Below are 18,845 nucleotides of genomic sequence, written 5' to 3'. Positions count from 1 at the left end.
TAAGCCCTTTTCAGTATACTGTTGGCTCTGAAATGCATCTTGCACATATACAATAATTTATGTTTATAAAAACAAATAAATCTCAGTTTGACTTGCTGTCAGTGATGTTTCGGCTATCTACTGTCACTTTAACCTCCGAAGTTAGAAAACATTATAAAACGTGAGTACCAGCATGTTGCAGTTGACACGCGCGCGCTCACGTCGTTACCACAGCAACAGTTTCAACAAGAGGAGGCGTTCACTTGCCCCTCGAGATGAAGAGGAATACAACTTTTTGGGATATTCCTGCATTTTCACCATTGAGACCATTGCATGTGAGTCAGGTTCACTCGCGTTACAGAATGTGAAGCTATATTGTGTCCGGACTTTGTTCACTCAAATTTGTAGTTCGATATAAACCAAAAAATTCGTCATCAAAGACGCTGTACAAAAACGGCGTCACTGTTCACGGTGTTCAGTTCAGTATAGTTATTTCAGTGTCATGGTACTCCTTTCGAAATAACCGCGTTGTTTAACTGATATTTGATTGTCGGCTTTTGTATGTGTTGGCTTTTCAAACGTCTCAAATGCGATAGTGTTTACTTTTCGTGTTTATGACGTCACAGATTTGTGTTGCGGTTGTTGCCTGTGGTGCGTTCACGTGACCATATGCCGGCTTATGACGTGTATCTTCTGATGCTGGTCCAATACAACGATATTGCTCCAGTTCACGGATGGCACTTTTGTTGTTCCGATGACATTTTTAAAAAATACACTTTTAAATTGTTGATGGCCGAGTTGTCTTCTACATGGTAAGCATGAATGGTGTTTGCATCTGGCTACTCTTACTGACTGGTTGCAGCAATGCCAGGGGTGTCCAAAGTGCGGCCTGCAGATGTTTTTTTTACTGGACCTCAGCATATTCTAAAAAATAAATGTAATTATTAAAGCTATATATTTTTAGATGTCACCCCAGGGACATTGAAATCCCTGTTGTAGGCTCCTACTAGCTACTTGCGATGCAGCTCTGGCGGACGTATACCAAAACGGCAAGAATCCGTTTGGGCCTAACTTTTTTTCCATGTGGCACAGATGCTGGAGCACTCTCATATCATCATCATATCAATACAAGAAATTGATAATAGTCGCAGTGACCATTTGGATAATATATATCGACATTGGAGCCTCAAAGAACAAACAATAATATGAAGTCATTAAATGCTATTTCATAATAATAAAAATGAAAAAGATTTTGTACTTACTGAATGAGGTCAAAAGGCACCAAAAAAACCCACAAAAATCTCTTGACACCGCAGCTGTGCAGGAAAATACGGCTATTGTTTACAAGAACATCTTGTATACAATGGTTGTTTGTTTATATGTGCCCTGTGATTGGTTGGTGACCAGTCCAGGGTGTACCCCGCCTCTCGCCCGAAGACAGCTGGGATAGGCTCCAGCACCCCCGCGACCCTCGTGAGGATAAGCAGTAGAAAATGAATGAATGAATCTTGTATACAAGTCTAGTTATCCTGTGCTCATCTGATCTCGTGAGCATGGTTTCCACAGCTGGAGCGGACGCTCATCGCAGTGGGCACCGGAGTCAGTGTGACCGCCACTTTATAGCAAGCCTGACTGGATCAGGACCAAAGCCGCAATGGATTTGGTGTGATCCCGGCCTTACACTGATTTGCTTTATCACCTATAACACCAGACCTACACTGCATTGCTTTTAGAATTTTTAATGCACAAAATGTAAAGTGTCCCACCCGTCAGATTTTCTGTATATGGCCCCAATGGAAAATGTCCTGCTCTCTGCTTTTTGCCTTCGCCAAGTGCAGACACGTGTGTTCATGTCTCACATAAGGATTGTGGATGATGGGCAAAATACGAAGCACAGCTAACAGAAAGCAGCCTATCAAGCAGCCCAAACGAGCCTTATTATTAAATTAGACAAGCATTTGTAAGCAAGTGCAATATGGGTTGTTTTAAAAAAGAAAATATATTTTGCATAAGATGTTATTTTTTACTTTCAAGATCCACCAAAAGGAGCCGTGGATGGAATCCAGACCTTCATTTTCACCATGTCTGCACATCAAACCCGAATCAATGGGAACAAATGGAGAAAGTGAGTTATTGTAAATGTGAAATGACAGTTTCATACCAGAGTCGTGTATCCTATCAAGTATACACTGAGGACTTGGTAGGACAAAACATGTTTCAAATTGACATTGACAGTTGGTTATTATTATGCCTGAACGCAATAATGTTGGCGTATGTTGCAGATGGAGAGGTCGAGACTGTGCCAAATTTGGGAAGCTGTCCGACTGTCATTCCCAAACCCTCAAACAGCGAGCGCATGCTCCCGATTAAAAAACGCAGGAGTCTCAGAAAATGTCTCATTAAATTCATATGGTGTGTTGCAACTTTTATTTCATCTATTCAAATGTGTGATTCATTGTATGTATAGTCAACTTATGTATTTACAGTAAGCTCATCTACATAAATATTACCTTGAAATCCCTGCACCACTAACCGCTTGAAGATCATTGAACATTTAACATTTCTGGTCATAATGAAATATCTACTCGTTTTTTTGGACAAAACTTTGTATATTACCAAACCTGAACAAATCTTGTTTTTGTTTTTTTTAGCCAACAGCACCAGGAAGAGGATGACAGCTTATCAAGTAGTGAATTTGAAAAGGTGACTATACACACCAATATATGTATTTCTATATATTTATGTAGATAATAGATAATTTACATAGATATTGTATTTAGGCAGATAATTTAACATTGTGTAAGTGTATTTACATCTGCTTTTCTGACATAACAAATCTGATTAAACAGTATTCTTTTGCTACATCGCGTTTTTTAGGTGCTTTTTAATTTTTTTTTTACAGTTTTTTACAGCGTATAAGGTGTTCTGTGTCTTGATTGGCTAAGGGACTGTATATCATGGTCAATCAATCTCCTTCGTACCTTCCTGTGCAGTACAGAATTTCACAACAGGTTTCACAACAATAACAACAGGTTATTTATACTTTCCTGTCAGAAATATTACCAATACATCCAAAATGGCATCAACCTGGAGCATCTAACTCCTCTGCAAGACTCCTGGGTGAAGAATATTCTGGGCAAGGTCCCCGGTCACTTGAAGAACCAGAACCAAATGCTGGACCTGCTACTTGATGAAGTAAAGGAGGACTACTTGCTCAGCATCAAGACTGCAATCTGTAATTATTCAGTCCTTCTTATAGTGATGAGCTGTAATGCTTGCTGTATGATTTACTTGAAATCACCAACACATTTATACAAAATGATTTTAAGATTGAAAATCTCTTCATTGCAAAATAACAGATTAATTACAGTTAATTAATTACAGTCATATTTAGTGCATTAGTGTGTCTAATTTTTTATCTCTAACTTTACTGTATACGAGTTTCCTGTTTATTAAATTGTTCTATGCCTTCTTGTGTTTGAATTGTCACTCTCTGAAGTGGACATTGTTTAGCATTGTGTTTGGGCTTCTTTGGCATCAGCTGATGAACTTGACTATCTAGAGGAAGTAAAAGTCCTAACAAGGTTTTCGTAGCTTGTTTAGCATCAATCTGATGATCCCGTTGTAGTTAAGAGAGCAAAATGCAGAGCGTTGAGGAGCATTATTTTAATCCGCCACAATACTGTAATGAATTTAAATTAAAATACCTCAAAGTGAGAACATTTTTCAGATTTTTAGGCGAGATTAAAAGAGATAATTAGATGAATCAATTACAGATCATAATCTCTCTGTTGATTTAATATCTTGACAGCACTGATTACATTATGTGCCACCACAGATGTGGTATTTATTACAATGATGATCTGACTGCATAGGTGTGCCACATTGTGCCTTAGGGTGGCCACAATAAAAGACCACCGCACAGATATCTTGATACTACATATTTGTTTCAGATGTCGTTCAACTCTCATTTCTTTTTTCAACATGATTAGATGGTGAAGTCAGCTGGTGGTGGGTTCCTCCAAATTGGCTATCTATATCAGGGCTGTCCAAAGTGCAGCCCACGGGCCATGTGCAGCACATGACTTGTTTATAATTGCCCCGCAGCATGTTGTAGAAATAATATTACACTGAAAATTGAGAAAATGGTTACGAGTTGATACGAACAATGAATAACAAAGCTTTAGTGTTAAATATATGTACTTTGTTTTTAGCTTTTTTCTAAAATAAAATACCTCAAGTTGCCCTTGGCATTCTTTTGAGCTTTCTCTATGCGACCCCCTGTGGGTTTGGACACCCTGGGTCTAGATGGGAATCAGGCAAGGGGTAGGTTGATTGGCATGTTGATTGGCAGTTGAAGGTCTTTTTGGTCTTTTGGACCATCCTGGGAGTGAGGAGTATTTGCTGTATGTGTGGAGGGGCTATGCTGGTTAGGGCAGGGAGCCTTGTGGGCTAGAACCAAGCTGCACAGAGAGATCTCAGCTGATATTGTAACCCCCTGGCAATGATCCATATGTGCTGCCTAGGTTTTATTAAGATGTTCACAGTGCTGTGTGTAATCCAATCTATGCTTTCTGATTGCAGTGAAATATACATTCAGTGATCCAATAGAAATAGATGAGGACGCAGAGAAAGACCTTCCTCTTCACAGGCTTGAGTAAATTCGTATTGCTTACATTGCAGATTTGACAAGGGGGGAATATGTTTTATTTTTTTTTTAATCTTCTGTCAGATTGGTGAGGGTGCCAAAAGCATGGAAAGACTCCTACGTCTATGCACGAAAGAAGATGAACAACTGGCTCCACTCTTTTAACCCTACCATGCAGCAAGTGCTCAACCTGTGGCACGTTTCTTACAAGTATGTATGCACTTATTATATGAATTGGACGTTTACATTAAAGTCAGTGTGTCTGTACAATCACATCTGAAATATGTTGTTACTCTTGAAACTAACATTGTATGCCATGTTACCCCTCCTTTTTCAGACAGATGCGACTGATTGATACGGTGGACATCAGAAGCAGAACAGTGTCCATGGAGTTGTCCGCATTCCAGCAAAATTCCAATGGTCAGATAGGGAACATCAGAGGAGTCCTTATAAACAAGTGAGCAATGCACCAATTCTGTCGTCCCTCGCCACCTTGCGGTTCGATCTGTTGCAGGACTCAGATGTGCTGCAAGATGTCTGAGTTAACATGTTGACGGCCCATTGGGCAGAGAGTTTGAGACCTCTGGTATCATAGCAGTACAGATGTATTAAATAGTTGTCATTATCCTGACCTAGGTGGCTTCCCGAAGTGCACAACATTTACTACCATGGCAATCGACGTAAACTCATGCCTACCCAAAGCAACATGTACAAGCTGCAGTCTTTCTACAATAGTGCTGCTACACTGATGGCCACCCAGCTACAGGACCTTGTGTTAGATTCAATGGCAGACTATACAAAATTGCTTTGTCCGAACCTGGTAAGGACAACATCTTAAACATTATTGCAGGGCTTTGTCTTTCAGTAGACTACATTCTTGAACTGAAATCGATTTCCTCTGTATCTAAGCAGTCAGAGCAGGCCTGCGAGCACCCGGGGTTTATATTGCATCTGATCCTGGGGGACAAAGAGATTACCATTGAGCCAGATGTCAAATCATATGAGGACATTCTCCTGAATATCTATGAGTTTATGCTCAGATCTGTTAGCATGCTACCACGCGTGGAAACCAAACTCTACCCAGACTGGGTAAGTAAAATATTGTCGAGCTCATATGTTGAAAGCACGTTTGTTACAGCATCAGAATAGCAAATGTTTCTTTATTCCAGAAAAAGTATGCCACAGGGTAGCACCCTCGTTTTTTTTTGTTGAACACTTTTAATGTTCAGCAAGTTGCTGCCATTTGCATACAAAGACAAGTGTATTTCTGTTATTCTTTGTTGTTCTCATAGTCAAGTAGCCATGGGGAAACTCTGAAACCAGTTATCCTGCCAGAGATTCAGAAAGCCCAGGAGGAGGAGGTTCGCAGAGTGATACATGCTGAGTATGTGAGACCAACAGAGTATATCCACGAGTATGATAAGTATGCCTCTTTGATAAACAAAGAGGCAGAGGAAGAGATGGCACGTTTCCTTAGTGAGGAACACACCTTTCAGGAACTCATGAATGAGGTGAACAAATACCAGAAGCTGATCGACCAGATCCAGTACACATCACGTAAGGTACGGAGTTATAAAAGGTAATGGGTCTCATAAAAAAATAGAACTTAAGTTCAAAGAATGTTTTCGCTTGTTAAAAAAATCAAAATGTGGTACTAACTCATATTTTGGTGTTTAGGTGGTACGACTTGGCATGTTTGAAGTGCAGTCCCACAAGCTCATTCAGTCTCTCGTCAAGCGTGCTAAAGAGCTTCAGCAAAAACTGATTTCCCGGATGCTACAGGGACACCAGGAAATCAATACAACGTTAGTGGATTTCCCATTGCAAAATTGCAGAAATGGTTTCTGAAAAAAAAAATTGAAAATGGTAAAGAATTGACATGTCATTTAGTAAATTGGATGCATAGTTCTGAATATTGACATTCTTCACCCACACTTTATATGTGGACATAATGCAGCTTTGCTGTTTGATTTTTGTGGTCAATACTATTTGGCCTTAATCCCAGTTTCACATCTTTCAATAGCTCTGAGCTGTGAATTAATCACATATCTCTTATGTATCAACTACAATCTCTCCATTTTAAAGGCTATGTGATGAATTCGAGAAGATTGCAGAGAGAGCACTGAGCACACCACCTGACACACATTCATTGATGGAGTTGAAGGTATCCAGTGTGAACCACACATCTTGTCGGGTAGACTGTCGGGTTCTCCTGTACTATCTTGAAGCCAGATATGTGATTGCTAATACACAAAGTTGAGGATTGCCGCACAGCTTCTTGAAGACCATTCCAGATTTTGGCAGCATAAAACTGAAATGCAGCCTTACCATGTTTAGTCCTGATTCTGGGCACCGGCAGAAGACTAATCCATGAGATTCTTGGAGACCATAATGAGTAGAATGTTATCGTAAAAGCAGTGACATTTTTATATGATGCATTGGATGCATAGATATGCTCCATCTTCCCCATGAACCTAAAATCTGGTTGAGCAATTAGATTGACACCCACCTACCCCAACTGCAGTCACCATTACAGTACTTGTCATGAATATGCAGTAGCAACTATATGCTTTATTAGTCCATTACCCTCACATATATTTTTAATCTCCTCCAGGCCTTTGTCAACAAGGTGAAGACCACTGATCTTCCTCAGTTGGAGCAGAGGTTGTCCAACTCCAACATGCAGTTGTGTTCCCTAATAGACTTTGTCTCCCTCTCACCGTCGGACATGGAGCTCAACAGAAAGACCATTCAGTGGCTTAGGCGTTTGCCATCCATCTTTGAGGATCACCAGCAAATTGTTTCTGAAAAAACAACACAATATCAAAACAGTCTCAAGGTTTTTTTTTCTACTTTTTAACTACTAGTGCAAAATGAAAAAAAAAGTATAAAAGCATTAGTAAAGTTTTCTATGTTTTGGTTCACACATTTCAGTTGTTCCGGGAGCTTTTTGAGGAAGAACTGGACACTTACAGTGTACAAGTGGAGGAGTTTACGTCATTTGGCGACCTGGAAGATCTCAGCAAGTACTTAAAGAAAGCCCAGGCCCTCAATAGCAAACTGGAGACTGCCATAGAAAGGGTAATTTAGTATGCTTGTGCACAGAACTATAACATGCGTAATTTTTACTTATTTCCAAAAGATACCAAATATTGACGAATGTGAGAGGGTGTTATGGCACTGCAGATTAACACATGAATGTGATGTATTTGGAAGTGCGACGCGGCATGTACAGTTGTCATATTTTAAACCTCAACCTTACAATTAGCTCACCACCAGCCTTATAACCAACTCTATGTTCAATTAATGTACAATCTTGTAATTTTTGCCTCTTTCCCTGTGCATTCTGAAAGATAAATGAATTCAATCTGGAAGAGGAAGCATTTAACTGGCCTGCCTCTCAGTACCCGCTGCGAAAAAAGGTCCAGGACAAGCTCACACCCTTCCTGCGTCTGTATGAGACAGCCCATGAATTCCAAACAAACTATGAGCAGTGGCTCTATGGTCCACTCTCTGGAGTAAACCCAGACAAGGTAGCACATTTATATGTACTGTATCTGGTAGCTGTCACTGATGTAAAAAAATCAAGGTCCAGCTGTAATCAAAAATGTAGTCAAAAATTTGCACTTTTGACATTGATTTTAGATATTCAATCTTAGATTGTCAGTTTTCATAATGTGGTAGAAATCAGCAATGTTCAATTTATAGCACATTTTGTTCTATGATTTTTGAAGTTTTTGTTTTAAATGTTTCTATCTGCCCTTGTAGATAGAAGGGGATGTGGGGAATTATTGGCGCGCTTTGTATAAGCTGGAGAAAGGCTTCACTGACGTACCCAATGCTCTGGGCCTTGCCATTGTGATGAAGGAAAAGGTGGAAGGCTTCAAAAAGGATGTCCCAATGGTGCAGGTGAGCTACTCAGTTCAGAATATACATTTGTATAATTTCTTAAATACCTGTTAATTTAGAATTTCTATCAATATACTTCACCGATATATGTTATATAAACAGGTACTTTGTAATCCGGGTCTGCGTGATCGCCATTGGGAGGCTTTGAGTGCCATAGCTGGCAGGTCCTTACACGGCGCCGATGAAGAGGCCTGTATGTCCAACTTCCTGTCGATGAACATGGAAGAGCACTTGCCCCTATTTGAAGGAATCAGTGAGGCAGCGAGTAAAGAGTATTCGCTGGAAAAGGCTTTGGAGAAAATGACTACAGAATGGAGCGACATAGTGTTTAAACTTTTGCCGTATCGAGAAACAGGCACGACCATCTTGTCGTCTGTGGATGAAGTGCAGATGCTGCTGGATGATCACATTGTAAAAACACAAACCATGAAGGGCTCTCCTTTCATTAAGCCTTTTGAGGTGGAGATACGGTAAGAGAAGACAGAGCTTGTATGATATGTTTGGTATATTTTCGGGTGAGATGATAGTCACAGATGGGGTCAGTGAAAGGTTTTTTTAATCCGACACAATGAAAGCATTTTCCACTTTCATCTCTAACCAGTAAGATTTCAATTGCAGTGATTGGGAGGGCACGTTGCTGCTTCTCCAAGAGATACTGGATGAATGGTTAAAAGTACAGTCCACCTGGCTTTACCTGGAGCCCATCTTCAGCTCACCAGACATCATGGCTCAGATGCCTGAAGAAGGAAGACGTTTTACCAATGTTGACAAAACCTGGAAGGACATCATGAAACAAGTTGCTCAGGTAAGAAACTAGTACTAGTACTGACTGTCTTCCAGTCATTAGGACCAAAATCAGAGGTTTTTGCAACAAAAATGCATCAAAAATGAGAAAAGTCTAAACGCGCAACTGCACGGTTAAACCTGGAGCTAGTGTATTAGTTTATCAGACCCCGTTAGTAGATCAAATGTAATGGGTCTTATGTTAATGTATGCTTGTGAGTCCAGTTTTACATTATTGTGCTAAGAACCACGGGTTGCCGGCCTCTGGGATCGAGGGTCAACATGCATCTACATGCATCTGTTCAACTGGAAGTGATGAAAACACACTTATTTGCTTTGCCATAGTTTTGTTCTCTGTTTACAACATTTCAAAATGTAAATGAAGTATCGAACCACCATTCTGTCTTTGGCAGGACAAGCATGTGTTGGTGGTCATAAGAATCAATAGCATGCTTGAAAGGCAAAAGAAGTCCAATGAGCATCTCGAGATTATCCTCAAAGGGCTTAATAACTACCTGGAGAAGAAGCGTCTCTATTTTCCACGCTTTTTCTTTCTTTCAAATGAGGAGCTGCTGGAAATCCTTTCTGAGACCAAAGACCCAACGAGGTAAGCACAAATGTTCTGTTATGTCTCTTTGTTACAAGTGCATGAATTATAATCATCGTTGTTGCTATGCTTTTTTTACATACAGTCTCCAAGTCTACAATGGTGGTTGTGGTTGTTTTCCGTGTTTTAAACTATTTTTCACCATATTAAGTAGCGTAATTGAATTATTTTCTTCCAGGGTCAAATAGATACTTTATTCAAAGATCCAGTGGCTAATATAGAATTTCACAGAGCCAGCTCTAACTAATGTGATGCCAGTGTGAAATTTTATCAGCTTATCAGCTTACAAAAAAAATTATAGCATTGTTTTTTATAAGATAACATGTCAAGGTTTTCTCTAGGGACTCAGGCTTCCTCCCACATTCCAAAAACATGTAGAAAATGTTTACATACGTATTATACCTCAAAATAAAAATTCAGTAAATAAATCCATAAATAATAATCCAGTTAGTCCATTCCAGAAAACCATATATATGCTATAAATTATGAAAAAAAGCGATAAATGAAGAGTTACGGATACAGAAAAATCAACTGATCGAACTGGAATCGAAATGGAAACAATAAAAAGGGTTATCAATGCGATCATAGAACCGCTGACATACATCAGTAATTTATCATTTCAGAGTGGAAAATTACTCTGTCACTTTTCTATGTATTAAAAAAATCACATGTGGAATACCGGAAGTGAATATATGTACTGCTGTTGCAGATGTGAAACAGATGGGGGCTCTGATTAAATAAGCTGTGCTTCTATCTTTTTCCTAATATGTGGAACTGTGAATTGAATTATGTGATGTATTCCGCTGTAACAGGTTTGCACGGGTTCAAACGAAGCCAAAGAAAGTAGCAAGTGCCAGCATGTTGTTAAAGAAGGTGACAAACACTACTGAACTGAAGAAAAAACTCACGGCAAAACACAAAGCTGGTCAGACATTGGTTATGATTGTCATATTTATAGTACTGTGAAGACATTACCGAAAAACAGAAAACAACACAAAAAAGCCAAAGACAAACCAGAACCTCAAAATGAATCCTCCATACTCATTGAGCCAAAGATGATAGAACACAATTTGCTGACATCAAGACATCAAAATGTAAAACATTTCCTTTCTCTCTTTCAGAGTCCAGCCATTTTTGAAGAAGTGTTTTGAGGGCATCGCTCGTGTGACGTTCACTGAAGAACTTGACATCACTCACATGAAGAGCAGCGAGGGTGAAGAGGTCATGCTTGTTGATGTGATTTGCACCCCGAACGCCCGCGGCCAAGTGGAGAAATGGCTTTTGGAACTTGAGATTGACATGACTGCCTCGCTGCATAAGGTCTCTTTTTGGTGCCTGGCTTCAGTTTAAATGCACTTTGTCACTCTTAGCTGTGGTGATTTGTTTTTTCAGTTCATTAATGTCCTTATCCTTCTTGCGGCCCATCACAGGTAGTTGGGGAAGCAATCCAAGCATACCCAAAAGAGAAGAGGATTGACTGGGTGCGTGCATGGCCGGGACAGGCAGTGCTGTGTGTCTCACAGGTTTACTGGACAAAGGACATCCATGAAGCCATTAAGTCAGGACAGAAGGTATTCATATGGACAACATTCATTTTGCCCTAACAGCAAGTTTCTTGTTTTATTGTTTAATTCATTCATTCATTTTCTACCGCTTTTTCTTCACGAGGGTTGCGGGGGGTGCTGGAGCCTATCCCAGCTGTCTTCGGGCGAGAGGCGGGGTACACCCTGGACAATCACAGGGCACATATAGACAAACAACCATTCACACTCACATTCATACCTATGGACAATTTGGAGTCGCTAATTAACCTAGCATGTTTTTTTTGGAATGTGGAAACCGGAGTACCCGGAGAAAACCCACGCATGCACGGGGAGAACATGCAAACTCCACACAGAGACGGCCGAGGGTGGAATTGAACCCTGGTCTCCTAGCTGTGAGGTCTGCGCGCTAACCACTCAACCGCCGTGCCGCCCCTTGTTGTTTCAACAACTTCATATTACTGAAGTCATGATTGGCTTTACTCAATGATTTCTTTCCCCATACCTTTTGATCAACAAACTAAGTGCTCACCCTGGTAATGTGCTTGGGCCCACTTGTGCACACCTTAAGTGTGAGTGCTCTGAGCCACACTGAAGTTATATGTCTCTGGCACAGTGGGGAAAAATTGACCATGGCTTGGCATGATTGGTCATGCATCAGAGAATGACTAATGAGATCGTTCCTCACCAGCTCCTCGTGATAAACCCCCGCTTTCTTCAAAGAAAGGTAGACATTTAATTACCATATTTTCCGCATATGTAGGCCAGAAACGATAAGCTAATGAGATAACATTATGTAATACATACAGTTTGTACGCTTAATGTTCGCCACGCCTCCGGTAGGTGCACTACCGCTATGCTGCAAAACAACATTGCACACATCTCTCCGCAACTGTGAAAAATCAAGTGAAGCAAATGAATCCAGAGCTTCTGATCATTCCAGGAGGATTAGCAAAAAAACTCCAATTGCTGGACATTGTTGCAAACGGGGTTGAAAGTGAAGTTGCAAGCAGCAACAGACGAGTTACGCCACCATATGTGAATGGATTGGGGAGGCTTGGGCTGAGGCATCTGCATTAACTGTTTCCGTGTCTTGGCGAAAGCCGGCATCATTGCTGAACAGCCACCTGACAACAACAGACTTCAACAATGATGAAAGGGAACCCAGCATGTTTGATGGCGAAATTGCCCAGCTGTTCAATTCAGATACAGAAGATGAGGACTTTGATGAATTTGTGGGAGAAGATTAATTAAAAATGTTTTGGTTTTTAGCATGATATGGTGTGCCTTATATATGGTTTAAGTACAGAAATAGGCTCCACAATTGAGACTGTGCCTTATTATCCCGTGTACCTTATGGTGCCGAAAATACATTAATGATTGCTCCTCTAATTATTAATGACAGCTGCTACCTCCCATAATGTAAATAAATGGAACAGCTTGAAATACGATTAAAAATAATCCACAAATTACAGTAAGACAGCAGAGGCACGAAGATAGGTTATAATAAATGACTGTTAATGCATGGTACCTCATTGATGGACATTGATGTTGCATCATTCCTCTCTCTTGATACATCTTAGGCCCTAGATGCTTACCTGGATCAAAACAACCGTCAGATTGATGACATTGTGGAGCTTGTCCGTGGAAAACTGTCCAAACAGAATCGGGTGACCCTTGGAGCGCTTGTTGTACTTGATGTCCACGCCAGGGATGTGCTGGCCTCATTGGTTAAAGAGGGAATAAGTGACGAGCATGACTTTATGTGGCTAAGCCAATTGCGTTACTACTGGGTGGTATGTAACATCGTCGAATGAGCATTCAATTAGAATTGGTAATAAAGACTCAGTCAAAACTTTGAGAACTATGTCAAACGCTGTGCAGGAGAATGACCTCCAGACCAAGATGATCAATGCAGGTTTGCCATACGGTTATGAGTACCTTGGCAACACTCCACGTCTGGTCATCACTCCACTTACTGACAGATGCTACCGGTAATGATTTTCTACTCAGTTGTATTGTGCTATGAATATGAAAATGTTTTATGAGGATTATAATGTCCAGGTTTTATTGTTTTTGCATCGCTACTGGATCTGGTGGGGCACTACCCTCACCTTCCCCCAAATGTAATCATTATTTAAAATTCCTTTCATTTATCAGATATTGACAAATATATAGTAGTAGTGGTGAATTTCTCTTGAAGTTTATGAATAATCAATTAATATTGTTGCAATAATTATCTATCTTTTCCTTTAGCACTTTGTTTGGTGCTCTCCATCTCCATTTGGGTGGGGCCCCAGAGGGCCCTGCTGGCACGGGAAAAACTGAAACAACGAAAGACTTGGCCAAAGCTATAGCTAAGCAGTGTGTGGTCTTCAACTGCTCTGATGGACTCGACTACATCGCTCTGGGAAAGTTCTTTAAGGTGAGTACTTTGACCATAAGCTTGACATTACGCACATGTGCTTGAACCGGAGATGTCAATCAATGTCAATGTGTGACTAGGGCCTTCTGTCTTGTGGAGCCTGGGCCTGCTTTGATGAGTTTAACAGAATTGATTTGGAGGTGCTGTCTGTAGTGGCTCAGCAGATCCTCACTATACAGAGAGGTTTGTGTTTTTTCCACACACTGTAAAATAATCCCATTTGCTTCAGCTTATTTAATAACACAACACAAAAGCAACTACCGTGCCCCAAGTAGAAAAACAAAAAAAAAGCCCTGGTACTCTGGCCCGAACAAACAAAAGAATGGTGACTTGTCACCTCTCTGCTACCCCTAAATAGAAGATACAATTAAAACTCTGAACAAAACCAAACCAAAAACCAGAGAAAGAAGGTAAAGGCTAGCAAAGAAAACCAATGTTTCTGCTCAGCGTCGTTCCAGAAAGCAACTGAGTGGCCAAGGAGCGTGAGTCATGTGACGCAAAGATGTACTTTACATAATCATTGCAACCTGGAAAAAAAAATAATTCATCCATCCATTTTCTATACCGCTTATCCTCATGAGGGCCGCGTGTGTGCTGGAGCCTATCCCAGCTGTCTTCAGGCGAGAGGCGGGGTACACCCTGGACTGGTCACAGCCAATCACAGGGCACATATAGACAACAACCATTCACACTCACATTCATACCTATGGACAATTTGGCGTCGCCAATTAACCTAGCATGTTTTTGGAGGAAACCGGAGTACCCGGAGAAAACCCACGCATGCACGGGGAGAACATGCAAACTCCACACAGAGATGGCCAAGGGCGGAATTGAACTCGGGTCTCCTAGCTGTGAGGCCTGCATGCTAAACACTCGACTTACGTGCAGCCTAAATAGATGATTAAAAACTTAAAATCAATATGACGTTCATGCCCATGATGATTGTATGTATAGGTAGAGTCACAGTCTAACTCATCGTATTAATGTGCATATGTTTTTAGGAATTGCTGCTCATGCAAAGCTGCTGATGTTTGAAGGCACAGAGCTCAAACTGGACCCTTCTTGTGCTGTGTTCATTACTATGAACCCTGGTTATGCTGGACGGTCTGAGCTGCCAGACAACCTCAAGGTGTCAACAAGAGTTTTAGAGGGAACTGTAATGAAATTCAAATAAGATGTAGAATTTTATGTGTATATTGATAACCGTATACCGTCCTCCTTTTGGGAGTTAAGAGAGTCTGTCTCTCCTCTCCAGGCCTTGTTCCGTACTGTGGCAATGATGGTGCCAGACTATGCGTTGATCGCAGAGATTGTACTCTACTCGTGTGGCTTTGTCACTGCACGGCCTCTCTCTGTGAAGATTGTGGCAACTTATCGACTCTGCTCAGAGCAACTCTCCTCACAGCACCATTATGACTACGGGATGAGGGCTGTCAAGTCAGTGTTGACTGCTGCCGGAAACCTCAAGGTATCACAAAACTGATTTACATTGATATAGTATATGAGATTCTTTGTCACTTTCTAGTGTTGTCGAGGCACCTTTTCCATTTCTGCTACTATCATGTTTAAAATGATATTTGTACTGGTATTGGATTGCAGCTTGCTTTTCCAAATGAGAATGAAGACACTCTGTTACTGAGATCCATTATTGATGTGAATCTGCCAAAGTTCTTGGCCCAGGACCTGCAACTATTTGAGGTATGCACACAAAAAGCTCTATCTCTGGGTTCTTCAATTAAAAAGTATAAGCGGTAAAGTAAAGGAACATTTCTAAATAATGATCCATCCATTTTCTATGCCGCTTATCCTCATTAGAGTCGCTGGGGTATGCTGGAGCCAGACTTTTGGATGAGAGGCCTGGACTGGTCTCCAGCCAATCACAGGGCACATATAGACAAACAACCATTCACACTCACATTCATACCTATGGACGATTTGGAGTCGCCAATTAACCTAGCATGTTTTTGAAATGTGGGAGGAAACCATACAAAAAGATAAAATACTCACATTTTTACAGAACTTGAATGCAGGAACGATGCTGGAGCACAGTTCAGCCTTTAGGGGATATTGTTCCTGTTGCAAAATAATTCAAATTTGCAATAAAGTCTTGTTTTTCCGATCATCAAGTGCTTGGGTGTCTCACCTAACATTTACAGTAACATTACTGATACCTAGTGACCAGTGTAGAATATTACATATCATCACAACATCTTTGAATGCATCTTATGAATACCTTATTTATATTTGAGTTAATTTAGCCAATTTTATTTTTCATTTGTGGCTGCATTCAACCACAAAAATGTGATACTGAAGTTGTGATATTTGAAGCACAGAGGGATTATTGTATTGTGAATCGATGATTATATGTTACAAAAGTAAGCTTGTTTGATGTATTTATCAACAAGTACAGTAGGTTATACAGTAGGCTCTATAAGGGCCTTGAATTTTCTTTTCCCTGAAGTCGCATGCTTTCTCACCTATACGGGCGCTCCAAAACTTCATTCTGTCCGCAGATCTTTGTCTCCTTATGGCATTCAAGAGAACACAAATGTCACAAAATTATCACACAGTGTAAGTGTAGTTTGACAATTTAGATATAGCCATGTTGATGGCAAAAATGTATCCCTTCATTTGAGCTTGTAGGTGCTGACCATATGTAAGCATTAATGTTTTCCCTTGTCTTTTCTCAGGGTATCACATCTGACCTCTTCCCTGGGGTCACTCTCCCAAAGCGAGACTACACTACTTTGTTGGAAGCTGTGAAAGAAAACTGCGACATCATGAATCTCCAAGTCACAGATTTCTTTATTGAGAAAATCCTGCAGGTCTATGAGATGATGATAGTTAGACATGGATTTATGCTGGTTGGGGAACCCTTTGGAGGCAAAACATGTGCCTACCGTGTGCTTGCAGCAGCCCTTCATGACGTCTGTAAAAAGGTATCATACCACATTTAAATCTACCCATAAAATTGCAAAGGCGGGACGGCGGTGCTTAACAAATCGGCATTAAGAAGCTGAGTGTCTGTCTGAGAAATTCATGACATGCTGAACAATGCATTCAAGAAGTCCTGTTGGGTGTAGCTTAAAAGGAGGCACCCAACTGCTGCATACATGAGCTTCAATTCTCTCTGCTGGACCTGGCCTTGATTGCTGTGTTACAACATGTGACCTATAGCGGCAGTCTCTGGTGTTCGGATGTTGTGCAACATTTTATCATTTCGCTTTGCTGATTTTTTAAAATCAGGATTTAGTGCATGATCATAAATTTGTTTGAAACCAACATGATTGTGTCACAGATATGGCTGGTACGGACTTTCCCACCCTCTTTTCTATACTGCATAATACTTTGTAGTTTTGGCGGTATATTTATGGTGTTCGTAGAATAATTCGGCACGTATGAGGATTTTTTTTTTCCAAGGCAATTCATTAGCGTTTTTGAGTTCCAATAATATTTGAACTTTGGTTTTTGTATAAAACCATTGTCTGTTGTTGGTCACTGCAAACTGTAACTTGGCTACACTCTTGTTTTTTTCGTTGTTCACTTTTTTCCCCCTTTATGATGGACTATCTTAGGACAAAATTTTTTTTCGAAATCCTCATTTAACCAATTTCCACATGGAAGAATAGTGCATTTATGCTGCACTTTCACTGTGACTTCTCTGGACATTTAGTTATGAATATACATATTTGACCTCCCGAGTTTTTGAGGCAGTGACGAGTTCAACGTTCAACTCAGCAATATAGACAGACTGCAACAGGAAAAATATTTCTTCAGATTCTCATGAAAATTGATGAGGTTTTTCCTTTGCCCATGCACCATCGTCTTCAAAGTTTAATGGATTTTAATTAAGCAACTGACCAATGAAAACATTTCTTCAAGACTTATGTAGGCAATTTCCAATTTCACTATTCATTCTAGATATTATCACTTTTTTATGTTTGCTCACCCGCAATGAGATTTATATGAATAATAATGACACTGCATTTAATGCCATCGCCATATTATATATTAATGACCAGCACCACTGTTCATAAAAAGAAATGATCACAATTACTCAAAATAATACAAAGTCAGGGAAACTGCAGCAAAACAGCAGTATAGAAGTGATCAGAAAATCAAAATGTACAAGGACTGCATGGTATGGATGGCCTGGTGTGAGGACGGCCTAATTTGTCAAAGCTGTTATCTTCATTTAGTTGTTACCAGGCTCACAGGGAAGAGCAGAACTGGCGTGTATTTACATGGCTGAGAGGTCTGAGATGCAGCACAGCAAGGAGACAGATGAAGGCCTGCTGGTGGAGCATCAGGGAATGGCACATTTATCACTGTCTTTCTTGTTACTGCACATCCACCCATCATGTCAGCCCTTAGACTTTTTTTTTTCAATGAAAAACTTGTTTCCTCATTGTTTTGCACTCAGACTGGCGCCTTGTCTGAAATGTTGTTTGTCTCAGTTTGTGCTTTTCACTCTGAGTTGTCAGATGCTTTTGGCATGCAGACAGTGATCTTAAGAATCATATAATGCCCTTTTGGGCATTTTTTTCATGACATAACATTTGAACACAGCACAGACTCTTGCAGAGAACTTTTTATATACTTCTGAAGTTGCAACTCTAAACCACTACAAACAACAAATGCGGTAATAACTATTATTACGTTAATAATTGTTTGCAATCATCATTCGTAGCAGTTGTTGTAATGGCAGGTATGTCTAAATATAAGTGCATAATCCCTCTTTTCTGATGTCTCCACAAGGGTGTGATGGAGGAAAATGATGTACAGATCACAGTTATCAACCCTAAATCAATCACCATGGGACAGCTGTATGGCCAGTTTGACCCAGTTTCCCACGAATGGTCTGATGGCATCTTGGCGGTTAGCTACAGAAACTTCGCTTCCTCCCAGGTCAGGATACAAAATATACTGTGGATTGAAGTCTACAGAGAGTGT

General features: G+C 40.4%; 1 protein-coding gene across 1 annotated transcript in view; it reads left to right on the top strand.

Moving 5' to 3' along the window:
- The first annotated feature begins 185 nt into the window (after positions 1 to 185).
- The window catches only part of dnah7 (dynein, axonemal, heavy chain 7), a 70,849-nt gene continuing 52,189 nt past the window's right edge, over positions 186 to 18,845 (top strand). Inside the window, exons 1-31 of the mRNA XM_058081264.2 lie at positions 186 to 314; positions 2,014 to 2,104; positions 2,262 to 2,391; positions 2,631 to 2,682; positions 3,034 to 3,214; positions 4,564 to 4,636; positions 4,712 to 4,837; positions 4,965 to 5,084; positions 5,264 to 5,447; positions 5,537 to 5,716; positions 5,920 to 6,189; positions 6,305 to 6,432; positions 6,713 to 6,791; positions 7,242 to 7,466; positions 7,562 to 7,708; positions 7,981 to 8,160; positions 8,396 to 8,536; positions 8,639 to 9,006; positions 9,155 to 9,341; positions 9,733 to 9,926; positions 11,048 to 11,246; positions 11,357 to 11,497; positions 13,051 to 13,263; positions 13,352 to 13,461; positions 13,724 to 13,892; positions 13,973 to 14,075; positions 14,894 to 15,021; positions 15,148 to 15,360; positions 15,492 to 15,590; positions 16,583 to 16,831; positions 18,651 to 18,800. Coding sequence (XP_057937247.2) covers positions 255 to 314; positions 2,014 to 2,104; positions 2,262 to 2,391; positions 2,631 to 2,682; positions 3,034 to 3,214; positions 4,564 to 4,636; positions 4,712 to 4,837; positions 4,965 to 5,084; positions 5,264 to 5,447; positions 5,537 to 5,716; positions 5,920 to 6,189; positions 6,305 to 6,432; positions 6,713 to 6,791; positions 7,242 to 7,466; positions 7,562 to 7,708; positions 7,981 to 8,160; positions 8,396 to 8,536; positions 8,639 to 9,006; positions 9,155 to 9,341; positions 9,733 to 9,926; positions 11,048 to 11,246; positions 11,357 to 11,497; positions 13,051 to 13,263; positions 13,352 to 13,461; positions 13,724 to 13,892; positions 13,973 to 14,075; positions 14,894 to 15,021; positions 15,148 to 15,360; positions 15,492 to 15,590; positions 16,583 to 16,831; positions 18,651 to 18,800 — 4,890 coding nt within the window. The 5' untranslated portion in view covers positions 186 to 254. The remainder of the gene's footprint in view (positions 315 to 2,013; positions 2,105 to 2,261; positions 2,392 to 2,630; positions 2,683 to 3,033; positions 3,215 to 4,563; positions 4,637 to 4,711; positions 4,838 to 4,964; positions 5,085 to 5,263; positions 5,448 to 5,536; positions 5,717 to 5,919; positions 6,190 to 6,304; positions 6,433 to 6,712; positions 6,792 to 7,241; positions 7,467 to 7,561; positions 7,709 to 7,980; positions 8,161 to 8,395; positions 8,537 to 8,638; positions 9,007 to 9,154; positions 9,342 to 9,732; positions 9,927 to 11,047; positions 11,247 to 11,356; positions 11,498 to 13,050; positions 13,264 to 13,351; positions 13,462 to 13,723; positions 13,893 to 13,972; positions 14,076 to 14,893; positions 15,022 to 15,147; positions 15,361 to 15,491; positions 15,591 to 16,582; positions 16,832 to 18,650; positions 18,801 to 18,845) is intronic.

This window comes from Doryrhamphus excisus, linkage group LG12, assembly GCF_037039965.1.
Source record: "Doryrhamphus excisus strain RoL-2023G ecotype Guam linkage group LG12, RoL_Dexc_Guam_v1.1, whole genome shotgun sequence".
NCBI classification, from domain to species: domain Eukaryota; kingdom Metazoa; phylum Chordata; class Actinopteri; order Syngnathiformes; family Syngnathidae; genus Doryrhamphus; species Doryrhamphus excisus.
Note: the sequence above shows the minus strand (reverse complement) of the source record. Positions and strands in the feature narration are given on the sequence as shown.